This window comes from Meleagris gallopavo, chromosome 16 (assembly GCF_905368555.1).
Source record: "Meleagris gallopavo chromosome 16, MGAL_WU_HG_1.1, whole genome shotgun sequence".
NCBI classification, from domain to species: Eukaryota; Metazoa; Chordata; class Aves; order Galliformes; family Phasianidae; genus Meleagris; species Meleagris gallopavo.
The window spans coordinates 9,911,786-9,926,167 of NC_139419.1; the positions used below are offsets into that span (position 1 = coordinate 9,911,786).

The 14,382-nt window shown below is 38.3% G+C and overlaps 1 protein-coding gene across 2 annotated transcripts in view; it reads left to right on the top strand.

Annotated features, from left to right (window-relative positions):
* USP7 (ubiquitin specific peptidase 7) overlaps positions 1-14,382 on the top strand; it is a 63,321-nt gene that overhangs the window by 34,026 nt on the left and 14,913 nt on the right. For both annotated transcript variants that reach the window (XM_085237231.1, XM_085237230.1), the window contains exons 7-17: positions 3,820-3,950; positions 6,759-6,813; positions 7,898-7,978; positions 8,063-8,153; positions 8,934-9,016; positions 9,922-10,031; positions 10,433-10,589; positions 11,631-11,775; positions 12,340-12,470; positions 13,559-13,693; positions 13,849-13,950. In XM_085237231.1, the coding sequence (XP_085093357.1) occupies positions 3,820-3,950; positions 6,759-6,813; positions 7,898-7,978; positions 8,063-8,153; positions 8,934-9,016; positions 9,922-10,031; positions 10,433-10,589; positions 11,631-11,775; positions 12,340-12,470; positions 13,559-13,693; positions 13,849-13,950 (1,221 nt within the window). The remainder of the gene's footprint in view (positions 1-3,819; positions 3,951-6,758; positions 6,814-7,897; positions 7,979-8,062; positions 8,154-8,933; positions 9,017-9,921; positions 10,032-10,432; positions 10,590-11,630; positions 11,776-12,339; positions 12,471-13,558; positions 13,694-13,848; positions 13,951-14,382) is intronic.

Sequence of the window (14,382 nt, forward strand, 5' to 3'; positions counted from 1 at the left end):
ATGGTGCCTCTGTTCCTTCTTAGCAAGAGGTGTAGCTTTCACATTCAGTTTATCGTTGTTTTAATGCCTGGTTTTTGCTCAGTGCTGATAATGTTTGTGACTTTTATGATTTTGGACAACTTCACATTGCTCTTGAAAGAAAGATATGTTTCTATAATAGCTACATCTAATCCAATTGAGTAGTTCCTTTCAAGAATGTCTGGTAGTCAGTAAATCAATATGTACCATGACGTAATCTTCTGTGAAGAAGAAATTCTTTTTGTGATACAGATTTGTTTCAGCTGAACTGATCTCTTCAGTCATTCTCCTGCACTCCTTCCTCAGAGCCCAAATACAGACCAGCTCTTAGGGATCTTAGGGCTAATATCTGGATAGTGACCAAAGGAGAAAGGTTAATTTACTAGCCAGGAACTGCAGCTTCCTTTTGGAAATGGTACTGGATTCTCTGCTTATTCTCCAGTTTTCAGAGCACCTGTAAATAGAAAAGTCACTAGTGGTTTTTTTGTAGACAGCTTTAGTACTCACTTGTTACTACTAGAGATGGGAAGACTCAGTAGCTGACTGGTCTGGAAAGTGACATCTCTACAACGTGTTCATTTTCACTTGGAACCAATTTGTTCTTTTTGAAACAATTAATTATCACTAATTCCATTACTTCTGTTAATCCTCTCTACTTAGGAGAAATAAAAGTCGTTTTGCTGTTATTTGGAGCTTTGATAACAGGAGTTGCTGTCAGGAATAGAGCTGGGAAAGCACACTTATAGGAAGTCAAACCTCTGAGGTGTGGGAGAGAGAGGATTAATGCAGAGATCTTTTCTGTGCTTTGTTTCCAAACAGCAGGCAGAGGGTTCTCAGGTAGCTGAAATGAAACATCTTTTCATTTGCAATTTGGTGGCTTTGGTGCTAGGGAATAAAGCAAAGGAAGTTGCTCTTCAGAGCATGTGTTTGTCGCTGGGAAGTGAATGCCACTGGCAAGGGACAGAGGTGGCTTCTCAGCTGGGGAGTCCAAGGCTACTCTCAGAGCATGCTCTGGTACTTCCCATGGCCATTATCAGTGTCTGCAGCCTGTCTGTCTCTGTTGCTTCATCCAGGAAGTTGTACAGTTCTTTGCTGGTTCTCCTGAACCTACGTTTTGTGAGCGCGTTGCACACTGTCTGTAGCTATGCTAAAATCATGTGTTGATGCAATACATTCCTTCCTGATCTGCCTCTCCTTAACTTAGCTAATATGTTTTGCCTTACCCTCAAATTTAATGCACAGCCTTTTCTTCCCTTCTTAAATAATTGTCTTGACTCTGAGCAGCGTCTTCAACCTTACCCATATCATTCTTTTGCACGTAACTTTTCAGAGTTTTTCTCATATCTGCCATTGCCTGTCTGTGTCCCTGTCATTCTTATGTGTTTGTTTCCTGGAGGAGCTTCTCAGGTGCTAAAGGTCCTGCTTTTTTCAAATGATCAAAATGCCCAATTCCTTGATCCTTGAGAACGAGTTACGAAGTTTGGGAGAGCAGAGCATGAGAGGTTGTGAAGGATTGTGTTTGAGGGGTGATTCGTTTTAGGATGGAGAAACACTTTGTATTTTGAGAAATTGTTTCAGTTGTACTCACCTACACAACCAAAGAAAGGCTATATGTTAGATGTTAATAATTCATTGGAACTTCAGAAGAAATAAAATGGGTGCTTTTATTCAATGGCGTCTGGAGTGCAGTCATTAAAAACAAATTTTAAGCAATTATTTGATTATTATTTGAGAGATGCAGGAATGGATTTAGTTATAAGAACGACACGAGGAAACCAAATAAGAATGAAACGCAAAAGACCTGATTTTGTTTAGTTGTCATTATATTCTGAGCACCTATTCATTCATTTTAAAAGGAGATAGCTGCATTGAGAACCACTAGGATGAATTTTAGCCTGCTGTAGTATCACTTGGGTTTGTCATGAAGGATGTTTAGCATTTGATTGTTGATTATTCATAAGTAAATACAAAAATACCTTTGGAAAATGTATCAGCACAGGCTATATTGGAATTTTTTTCTTTACGTGATTTTCACATCCAATTCACTTAAGCTTAGCAACTTGCTCAATTTTTGATTTTCAAGGAGCATTTACAAGATACTGAGAACAATGAGCAGAGGCTGATCAGATTCAGAAGACTTGAAACATGGTTGTTCAAATACTACCCATTCCCATACTTGCCACTGAAGACCAGCTCATAAAAGAGCTCATAAACCAGGATTAGGGGGAGGTTAATTCTGCAAGATGCTGACTCATCTTGATGTTAGTGTTTTCAAGCAAAAAATAACTCCTGCAAAATCAAAGGGATAATTTTAGCTATTGATGTTTAAATTGGAGTTTGCCCAGAACAGCGTAGTTAACTGTAACTCTGCATAAGGATAATAAAAATAGAGAAGCAGCTGAAAATGTATGTATGTGTATGTATGTATATATACACATATATATGCAGTTCTAATGGAGTTGTTTTGAAATCGTACGATCTGGTCTGGGGGAAGAAATTGTCAGAGCAGAGTGGTCAAAGCATACAGCACGTGTGCAGGAGGTGTTGGAGCAGTGCTGCAGGAGGGGCTCAGCTGGGCACACGCTGGGCAGCGGGGCTGCTTGGAGCTGGGTCTGTGAGCGGGGCACAGCACACACAGCCCCCCCAGGCTGCCCTGCTGGAAGCTCTGCAGCCCTGCTTGGCCCCGTGGAACACCTGCTGATGCAGCTGTGTCAGGATGAATTGATCCTAGCTGAGTGAAGCTGTGTGGGGTGGCTGGCTGGTTTCCCTGCTGGGCCGCCGTGAAGGATGATGGAGGTTCAGCAGATAAAACTTGTTCCTAAAGAATAAAATCAAGGATGTGTTTTTTGTCTTTTTTTAAATCTCAGTTGATGAAAGTGGTTTAAGCAAGCTCTGAGATTTGCAAATGCAGAGCAAAGGAAGATTATTAAAATTGGAGTGGCAATTGTTCTGTTTAAACAGGGTGTTTTCTCCTGTAATACTTAATATCGGTGTCTCCTTTTTTCACCTATTATTCCCTTTCAAAGTTCTCTATTTTCTTTTTACGTTCAGAATTTTTAAGTGAGCATTTCTCTGTAAATAGCTTTTCCGTAGACATATTGACCTAAGGTTTCATAAACAAGTCCCATTTTCCTACCTGTTTGAGCTCTCCTTATGCCTGCTGGTCTATTTGCGTAACGTTTTTGTTTTCTGTGTGGTTTAATTAGTGAATTGATTTGATGAAGCTGTTTACTCTGTTTGCCAGGCAGTGATGCTATCCAGTAGGAATGAATGTATCAGAGAATCTCAGGCATCTTCATGCTCCAGCTATACCCTCTGTTTTCACTCTCCCGATGCCCTCTATGCTTTCATGTCGTGTGCTTTCTCCCTGCAGTGGAGGTGATGGTAGTCACACAGAGCCAAGCTAAAGCACAAAACAACTTATTTTCAAAATCTTGTAGTGCTATCCAGTATATCAGATTCTACTGTGACGATTGCATGGACATAGGCATGATAAATTGTCCATGTGCATTGAATGCCTGAGTGTATTTACTTTCCTAGGGTAGAATAAGAGAACCATTTAGATAACGTTACCGTGAACAGAATCAGTTGTTCAGATCTTTGTAACCACTGTGCTCTAATAAGATGATTTTAGACAATTAATGTTTTTACATTACAGTAAAAGATTTTATTTCTCATTCTTTTGGAGTGATGATTAAATGAGTTGTATGAAGTTAAGTCACTGGAGAGGAAAGCGTGCGTTAAATGATTCGAGGAATGAACTTTTTCCTTTGATACTAATTGAACTAAATACTTTTTCAGGCTGTGTACATGATGCCCACTGAAGGAGATGATTCATCCAAAAGTGTTCCTTTAGCATTGCAAAGAGTGTTTTATGAGCTGCAACATAGTGACAAACCAGTTGGAACTAAAAAATTAACAAAATCTTTTGGGTAAGTTTTGGAATTTTCAGCTACTATAGGTTTCATATAGTATTTCTTTGAAAAGGTTTTATTTAAATCAGACTTTTTGAGAGGTGCAGAGAAGTGTTAATACAGCATGTTAATTGCTAGTCTTTCACAGGTAGCTTAGAGAGGTTTTTGTTAATAATCAGAACCAACGACAGCTGGTCCAGAAGTCAGGTTTTGGAACACACAGTCATCAAACACTCTAGCAGTGGGATTAGAATTTGCCCTACCTGAAAGTTGTGCGACACATTTGTCTAAGTAAAATTCAGAACCACATTGGTGAAACGCTGCAGTTCATGTATTGTTCATATCTCTTTTGTTTCTGTATTAAATGTAGGGAAATAGTGATCTGCATCTCCAGATTGTTAGTTTAGCACTGCTGCCTGTGACAGCACTTTCCTAGGACTTAAAAAGATCTTATATTTTCTCTCATCCTCGTTTTAGAAACATTTATCCTGTATTCTGTTTCGTGATTTAATGCTTAAAGAGTATCTGTTGCATGGAGAAAAGCTGTCAGTCAGTACACAGACACAATCTTTCTTTGCATTTTCTTCAACTAGCACACTCTTCTCTTCTGTAAAACGTTTGCTAAAAGCTTGGCTTTTATTTTCACTTCCCTCCAGTACCCAATTCATTGCCTGGCGTCTCTTTATGTGATACTACCTCCTGTGAGACAGTGTTACAAAACATACTTTTGTATCTGGAACACACAGGCAAATGGAAAATGGTTGTGCAGTATAGCTGTGCTGAGGATGGTGGTTTTGTTGTTGGTTGTTTGCTTGGTTTTTACAATAGCTTGGTAGCTCAGATGACCCTATAAACGTAGAGAATTTTTTAATTGAAAATTGTTCTAAAATGTTATTTGCATTACTTCATTACACGTGTGTTTGTAAGCTCATCATTTGTAACAGTATTGAAGGGATTATTTGGAAGTGGGTTAGAAAATTAAATGGTCTTCTCTGCAGAGCTGTCCTGGCGTTCAGCATAACAATCCCATTTGTGAGCTCTCTGATTCTGTTAAAGCTGTAGAAATGCTCTGCCCTGATAAGATGCTTTGTGCCCTTACATCTGTCCTTCTTTTCTCTGCACTTTTTGGGGTAATTTTAAAATGAAGTTGGTAACCTCAGTGCTCTGTCTGATGGCATCTTCTGCCTACTGCTATCCTGTTACACTAAAAGGATTTGCTGATATTGTAAATACTTCACCTTGAGTTAGTATCTTAACTGTGTCATCTTCAGTAGCTTGAAGAGATCTATCCTGAGGGTGTTGCACGAGCTTAATTTTGTAGCTAAGAGCAACCTTTGGAAAATGTGCTTCTCCCTGCTTTGGTTCTTGGAAAGGATTTTTTGAATGTGGTTGAAGATCTTTCTTTCTTTTTTTTTTTTTTTTTCCCCTCCTTTAAATTAAAGGGAAGGTTCTAACGTGGTGAGACCTGGCTGTATACTGTGTGGAGCTTAATTTTGTGCTGGGTCCTATGACTTTCTGAGGAACGTAAATAAGCTTGGCTTCTTAGAAGAAACTGATGCTGTTGTCAGAAAGAGTCCTCTTTCAAAATCCTAGTATTAGGATGTAACCTTCTCTTTGATTTTTTTTTGTCCTTTAAGTTGTCAAATGCTTAAAGCCTGCAGATTCAGAAGGTTATTTTCCATTCCTAATTATCCAGTGGATTAGTTCAATGGTCTTGTTCAGGTGGGGACCCCACACAGCTGTTTCAGCCTGCTTTTGGGAGTAGCATCCTGCAGTGTAACGGTGCTGATGAATCACTGAGAGTGGGAGGGGAGAGTGAGGTTAATACTGCTCCTGACTGCACCTCTGCTTCTGGCTTCAAGAGCGTGGGGTTGAACCTTTAGCTCACATGGAATCCTGTGGTAAATACAGCTTATTTTATACAGGAAATGATGACTGTTGAAAGAAGAGCTGTTAGAGTCCCAAACTCAAGAACGCTTCTTAAATCTAAAGAGTTTCTGTGAGAGTATTTTGTGGTGAAACCGAGAACAGCTCCTTTATGCTTCTTCCCTTTTACTTAGGCAGGGGCCATAGCAGCCTTGCTGCACTGTGTACCTTGGCCACCAGGGAGGCCTTAGAAGCCCGTGTTGTGCCTGCGCCATTCACACAGCTGCTTGCAGATGTACGGCACAGGTGGTGTGGACACGTTCAGTAACACGGATGTGTCCTTGGAGTTACTGTGCATCCAAGATTAACTGCTCAGATGAGCACAAAGGAGCCACTATTTCTTAGAAATCCATTTGCTTCTTCTGGTGTGCATAAATTTGCCTTGAACACGACTTAACTACACATGAAGGGCAAGGGCACTCAGTGCGGAGGCAGCGAGAAGCATGTTGAGGAAACTATTCTGACAGCACTGAATTGCTCCCAGGCCTCTTCTTAAGTGTTTTTTGACATGAACTGAGAATAGGTTTTAAACTGGAAGCATTCTGCTAGCAAGAGCCTGACCTTAGGCTCTTCCTATGGCTTGGGCTGCTTTACCATTGCCTGTCTCCAGGACTGCAGAAAGAAGGGAGATGGGTGCAGGGCAGCTGCCCACGTGTTCGCTGCCCCTTCCTGCTCTGGGCTCGGGGTACTGAAAGGAGAAATGGATCTGGGAGCAGGCTGTGGGCCAAGTGCGTGCTACAGAACTGAAGAACTCTTGCAATAGGCAGTACTGTATCTTAGAGTCTGTGTATTTTGCTATGCACTGCATCATTGATTTCTGAAGAGAAATCATGGAAATGTCTTCTGAACTGTAAATTTTCTTTATGGCATAGTAATTTTGTATTGATTTCTCTTGCAAAGGTGGGAAACTTTAGACAGCTTCATGCAACACGATGTCCAGGAGCTATGTCGAGTGGTATGATTTTGCTGTTTCTTACTGACACGTCTTGATATTGTGTGTGTATAAGTAGGTTGCTCCAAAAGTAATGCCTCCTATTTATTTCTGTGGAACCTACAATCAAGTACAATAACACTTTTGATAGAGTGCATTCTCTGCTACAAAACATTATTTTTGAACATAGTCACCACTGCTAGCTGTGCATTTCTGCCAGCAGTGAACAAGAGCCTACATGCCATACTCATAAAAGTCTGCCCCAGTGGAGGTGACCCACTGTTGCCACTGCTATAATGCACCGCCCCCTGCCACCCTGTGCTCACGTCCGCTGTTTGGTCTGCATAAACATTCAGCAAGTGTCAATGAATGTCATTAACTGCAATTTTTTCTGCTTGGAGTTCACACACACCTTTGCTTCATATGTTCTTTGGTGTCAGACGCCACTGTGTCAGAGTGCCTGCCCCTCTGTTGCCATCTGTCACCCAGCAGTAAGATGTAATGGGATATTAGTGGGAAGGTTCAACCACTACTGGCATCCCAACATCTGCCTCTGATGTCGTGGGCCAGCATCATAAAATACATTTTGGAGCAGCCAACGTAATACAAATTAGTAACATTCCTAGTTGTACTGACACTAATTAGTTTAAATCAAATCAATAAGACTTACGAGCTTTTGCCTTGATTTATTTATTATTTTTTAAGAATGGGATTGATTGTGGCCTTTTGAGGGTGAGGATTTTGTAAATGACAGAGAAGGCTGAAAATTAAAGAGAGTATATGAGTGGTCCTTAAACTGCTATAGAGAGGAATATAGTTTTGAAGATACAAGTGCATTACACCTCATAACACCTGTGAGGTCTTTCACACTCAAAGGATGGTACCTGAGGTGGTTCTCAGAGTATTTTCTAGGGGGAAGAGGAGGATTTGAAGGATTAGAGGAGATGCCAGTGAGAATAGACTAAAAGTTTCAGTGGAAGTAGCTTAATGTTTTAATTAGTGAAGTAGCAATTCGTAAGTGATGAATGAATCTGAAACTGTGCATGTTTATCCTGTGAAAAAAAAAAAAAAAAAACACACACACAACAAAACTTGATTTTTCTTTCAGCTGCTTGATAATGTGGAAAATAAAATGAAAGGCACATGTGTAGAAGGCACTATTCCGAAGTTGTTCAGAGGAAAGATGGTGGTATGTATTTAATCTAATATTTTTAAAAAATTAACTGTGTTACTTTGCATACACTGAAATTCTGTCTTGTTTATTTGTTTACAGTCTTATATCCAATGCAAACATGTAGACTATCGATCTGAACGAATAGAAGATTATTATGATATCCAGCTAAGTATAAAGGGAAAGAAAAATAGTAAGTGATACATTGAAATACGCACCAATGAAATACCTGAACATATTGGGCTGTTTTCTACTATTGAGTTTGATACCTGCAGATTTCAAATTCGTTTTTTTGTTGCTCATCATTTTGAAAAATCCTTTATTTAATTTCAGAGGAGATGTTTTTTATTTTTAGTCTTTTACCCTTTCTCCCATTCTCCTTCCTTGCTCCTTCCCACTTAATTAATTCTCTGAGATATTTTCGTAAAACACTGACTTGTAGGAGTTTTACGGGTGTAATAAAATAGCTTATGATGCCATTCTTAATAACAGTAGTGTTTTCACAATAAGTTATAATTTATATATGGAGAGTAATTTGTGGGGAATAGATTCTTATTCAGGCTTGACTGTAACAACAAGCAGATACCAAGAACAGACTAACCACAGCATCCTTGTAGTGGTCCCTTATCATTGCTTTACCAAGTACTTGGCATACAAGACATAGAAAAAAGAATGTGTAGGACTCTAGCAGACAAAATCATTTAGCTTGATATTTAGCAGCTGCACTGAGAACAGGAGATTTGGCAGACAGTTGTAACTGTGGTTTTAAAATCTGTTGAAATTCCTATTTTTGCCTCTACAATTTTGCTGTGTTTTTTGATGTTCTTAAACAATATAGCAATAAAGACAAATATTCAAATAAAAGCTCTGATGTCTTAATGTGTTATTTGCTGGATACTTTCAGCCCCCAGGCTAGAGTAACCTTACATTTTTCTTTCTCTTTCCCTACTATTTGCCAATCTTTTTCATGTAGTTTTTGAGTCCTTCATTGACTATGTTGCAGTGGAGCAGTTGGATGGTGATAACAAGTATGATGCAGGAGAGCATGGCTTGCAGGTATTTTTATTCTTTGATTTTAAAATTTATTTCTGTGTTTGTGATAAAATAAAAGAGATTGTATCAACTGATCTTGTTCATTTTTCTCTTTATGCAAGCATGTATGTAGTTCCTCTTAATTGCTTTTAAATTTTTCAGAATGGAGCTTGGACTTGAAAACAGTCCAATCAGCAGTAAATGTTGCTTTTGTATTTAAAACAGTTCTAGTGACAAGAATGATTTTCGTGAACTTCTTCTCTTCTGAGAATTCATTTAAGACCATCCCATTTGCCTATTGAAAAAGCAGCATAGCTCTAAAAGTTACATCAAGAGGTCATTTTTCTGTCATCATTAAGAACATCATATGAGCCTATGCAGTTTCAACCATTTTTCCGTGTGCATGTTCCTAAGCTTTTCACTTGTACTTTGTTGCTTCCACTGTAGGAAGAAGTCCTTCCCTCCCACCTAGGTCTTATTTTTGCAGCTTCCATATAGCAGATCTTGTCAATAACATGCTGTATATTCTTAGGTGTTCTCAAGAAGCAGCGTTTGGTAGCCAAGTATCTGTTGGCAGGGTACAGTGGACATGAAATTCCTAACTGATCAGAAATTAGTTTTTGCCTCAGTATTTTTTTTAAAATTTCATTTATCCATGACTTGCTTGTAATGAGATATTCACGTGTGCTTGCGTGAGTGACTTCAATTTAAATGAAGTGATTTCTTGGTTAATGATTCTGCTGGAGTAAGTCATGGAAGATGGTGGGGCATTGAGGTGGTTCAGAACTGGAGCAAAAGCTGACTATTCTTTGCATGTTGTGTCAAGCCTATAAGACAGAAGTCCACAGGAAAGTGTCTGCAGCAGACAAGTATTTTAAATTGTTAAAAATCTTGCACTTTCAACCCTTTGTTTCCTTTAAAATATGTAGGAGGCAGAGAAAGGTGTGAAGTTCCTAACATTGCCACCAGTACTACATCTACAGCTCATGAGATTTATGTATGATCCGCAGACTGATCAAAACATCAAGATAAATGATAGGTAAGTTTTCAGTGGAATTTGTCAGATGTAGAATTTGGACCTATTGATATGTTTTATATTAAAAAAAGTAACAATAATTATTTGAAAAAAGTCAATTCTTGAATCAACTGCAAGAGGAAGGAGTGTGTGTAGGTGTATGTTAGAGGTCTCCAAAAGGTGCACTGACTACTGTTTGGGTTCTGAATGACATACGGAATACTGAATCACTTACAGCTTTCGTATAAAGATTCCATGTAAAAGCCTGTGTAAAACATACCAATGTATTCATATCCTGGATAGAATTGTCACTGTAACTTGTTCACTTTTTGTAACTCTCCTTTGGCTTAAGTATTGGTGTTGTTCTTAATAGCGTGCATCTCTTAAATACAAATAAACCTGTCTTAATTCTCTTCAAAAATTAGGTTTGAGTTTCCTGAACAGTTGCCACTAGATGAATTTTTGCAAAAAACAGATCCTAAAGATCCTGCAAATTACATTCTTCACGCAGTTCTAGTACACAGTGGAGATAACCATGGTGGACATTATGTTGTTTACTTAAATCCAAAGGGTGATGGAAAAGTGAGTATTGAAAAACAACTAAATCTATTTGTGTTTTTTAAGTAGATATTTGATGTTTTCACGATGGGCAATTCTTTGCAATTGATGTTTGCTAACAGAGCATGCTGGTGTGCTCACTTAGTGAAGTCAGATGTATTTGACTTGCCTTGTATTTACAGAAGAAATCAAACCTGCAGCCCTGGCGTCTAGTTCTTGCACTTTAGAGAGCAGCTTACATTTGCAGGTGATAAAGACCCACTTGCCTTCTTAAGAGAAGCACCTTCCTATTTGCTGTTGGCTTCCACTAAAAGACTGAGGGAATCCTTTCAGTCTTGTGCCTGTGTGTTGAATTTCTGTAGCAAGCAAATTTCATTCTGCATTTCTTCAGACTGACTTCATGCTGAAGCAAATCTGAATCTTTCTGTGACTCAGAAATTCAGCATCTTTGCATGTCTGACTGTTATAGGTTCAGGTGACTTGATCAGATTAGATGTTTATGGGTCAGGTGCCTCTTCCCTTGAGCTCACTGGATTTCTGTGTAAATGTTCATAGGAAAAGGAATAGTCAGTTTTTACTGTGTATTGCTATATGTCTTTCGCTCTGAATTGCTTTTGTTTGTTTTACTTAAATTCCTGTTTATTTAATTTCCTGTAAACTACTTTAAAATTACAAGAAATTACCATTATTTGCATGTTGTACCATTGCTCTGTATATTTTGTAAAAATAAGGTCAGTTATCTGAGCTTCGCAGAGCAGTATTAAATATGTGAGGAAAAGTCTTAAGGTGAATTATTTGTATAATTATCGAACTAAAAACTTTCAGTATTCAGTGCAAAATGTTCACGTGCATCACTTAAGGTTTGGTTCTTATGGTCTCCATAATGCTGGAGCAGGTAGCACCAGTTAGGCTGAACTTGATTTAATTTTTTTTTTTACCTCCTGCTGCTTGAAGACAAATTCTGGTTACTTCAAAGAGCTGTAGATATGCCAGAAATAGGATTTATTTGTCACCCAAGAAAGTGTTCTTGTGTGTAAAATTACAATTATATAAAATTTTCTCTAGTGGTGTAAATTTGATGATGACGTTGTATCAAGATGTACAAAGGAAGAAGCAATTGAACACAACTATGGAGGCCACGACGACGACTTGTCTGTACGGCACTGCACCAACGCGTACATGTTGGTTTACATCAGGGAATCAAAATTAAGTATGTATATTCTGCGTGTGTTAGATAGGCATACTGCCACTTAGGGCTGTGTCTCACTTAGGAACTGTGGACGAGAGGCTCTATGAGTTTTAGATGAACTTTGTAGATTCTCTGGGGATCAGCCATCGTTCCCCTTGCTTATGGGAAGTGTGTTCTAATCCTCTGCTGCCTTGTCTTAGCACAGTAAGGCAAGACTGTATCGGCAGTGTTTTAGCCTTAATCGTTCTGTAGGGTGGAAAATGAATGACTTAAATCATAAAAACTAGAACTAATCCATTTTAGCATATGTAGATCTATTAAAAACAATTGAGTGGTGGTAAATAGTTTTTTAAGCCTGAAATGAATATTTAATTCAGAAATCTATGTTACTTGTTTCATGGAAATAGTCTATTTTGGCTCAGGATAGAAAACACTACTTTTGCCAAAACACAATGATATCAAATCATGTTTTTAATTAAAAGATGAAAAAGTCTGGCTTTGACTTCAAGTCAGCAGAAGTCAAGTGTGTTTGAAAACCTTGTTTGATGTAAATTTTGAAACGATATCATGAAACCTTCTTTGTAGGTGAAGTCTTGCAGCCTGTCACGGACCACGATATTCCTCAACAACTTGTGGAAAGGCTACAAGAAGAGAAAAGAATAGAGGCTCAGAAGAGGAAGGAGAGGCAGGAAGCTCACCTCTACATGCAAGTGCAGGTCAGCTTTGGAAACAAATCAAGTTGCAGCTGCCTTCCCATTAAAATGCAGAATATTGAGCATCCAGGCAGCAAGACAAACCTTGATTTTCAGTTTTGGAATAAGCTTGGAAGTAATGTTTTCACTGAGATAAAAATTTCAGTGCTTCTAAGTATGTTTATATGTGCAGTCAGTACTAATGAAACACTGCTGTACTGGGAAATCAAAGCGTGTTACAGGCATTTCTGCTTTCTCTAGAAGCCAAAGAAGTTCTTTGCTTGCATAGAAAAATAGTAAGTTCAAGTGAAAGGAGAAGGACTAGGTTATTTGAAAAGACTGCTCTGCCACTGCACTTCTATCTCCTTCAGGAATTATTTTCTAAAATTAGAATGTATCTAGCCATAGGCAGCAAGGCTGGACATCTGCCAAACTGAGCTCATCGAGTAGAAGCAGAAGGAGAGAGTGCTTATATTTGCAATTATCTTTTTGGAAAAGCCAGATGGACTAAATTGTTATGAATTGCCTTAAGGAACCCTGTTTATGACTCTTTCCAGAGCCCATCTGGTGAAAGAAAATAAAATCCATTTTCCATTCGCCTCCATGTTTCTTTGCATTTTCTTGCTGGAGTTCATAAGTGGAGATGCTGGTGAAGTTAAGCTCATTCAGTACTATGTATACACAGGGGCTGTTTTCAGTGGAAGGATTGGCAGAGTTGTACCTTTTGTCTGTCAGTTAAAAGCTGCAGCAGTGCAGGAGGCATCCTCCTTGCTTTACACAAAATATGCTGCTTTTTTTCAGGCTTTTTTTTTTTTTTTTTTTTTAAGTGCCACTGTTGTTGGAGTACATTTCCAAGATTGGGATCTAAGTGCTACTGATGTTTTATTGTTCAGAATTTGTAAGAATTACTTTATATTTATTACTTAGTGATTTGACTCACGAAATTTCATTGTGGTCTATATACTTAGAAATTATCTTTGTAAGAGCACAAAGTGAGCATTGTGATACCATCCAGAGAGCACAGTGGCACCGCATAGGAAATGGTCATAACATGGTACTGTATTGTGGAGCTGAGTTAATATGCACAGTAACGTTTAAATGTATACTTTCAGATAGTAGCAGAGGATCAGTTCTGTGGCCACCAAGGCAATGACATGTATGATGAAGAAAAAGTGAAATACACCGTTTTCAAAGTATTAAAAAACTCCACGCTGACAGAATTTGTTCAGAACCTCTCTCAAACAATGGTAAGCTTTCTGTAGCTGACTGTATGTGTTTGTTTTAGTATAATGTGTTTCAGCTTAGTCATTATCTTCTTCCAGTCCTTTTAAAATGTAAGTTCTGTTTGGCTTCAGTAAGCATCTTAATCTTTTTTTGTTTCCTGTCACAACTTTAATTTTAGGGATTTCCCCAGGATCAGATCAGATTATGGCCAATGCAAGCTAGAAGTAATGGAACAAAAAGACCTGCAATGTTAGATAATGAAGCAGATGGCAATAAAACAGTAAGTATTCATTGATAAAGAACATTACTTCTGTATGTCATCTGTGATTCTCAGTTGGATTTCAGAATCTAACTTCGAGACATCAGTTTTTAAGGGTTTCAATTTAATCTCCGTCTGGTAAAGTTTTATTTTGGAGAGGACTAGAACAAGGTGATCTTTAAGGTCCTTTCCATCCCAAGCTATTTTATGGATTCTAATATTTGAAATATAGCAGATTGTTTTGGAGAGAAGGAGGACTGTGGTGTGTAATTCTTTCTGTGAAGAGAACACATAATCATAATTTATATGTTAGGTTTTGGATGCAAATATCTTCCTGAGTCTTGTGCTATTTGGCCAGAAACAATGGATTTAATGAAATGTGTTGCTTAGAATTTAAAATATTGTGCCTGAGTAGTACAAGTAATCCTGTGTTTTTCCAGAGTTAATTTCCAT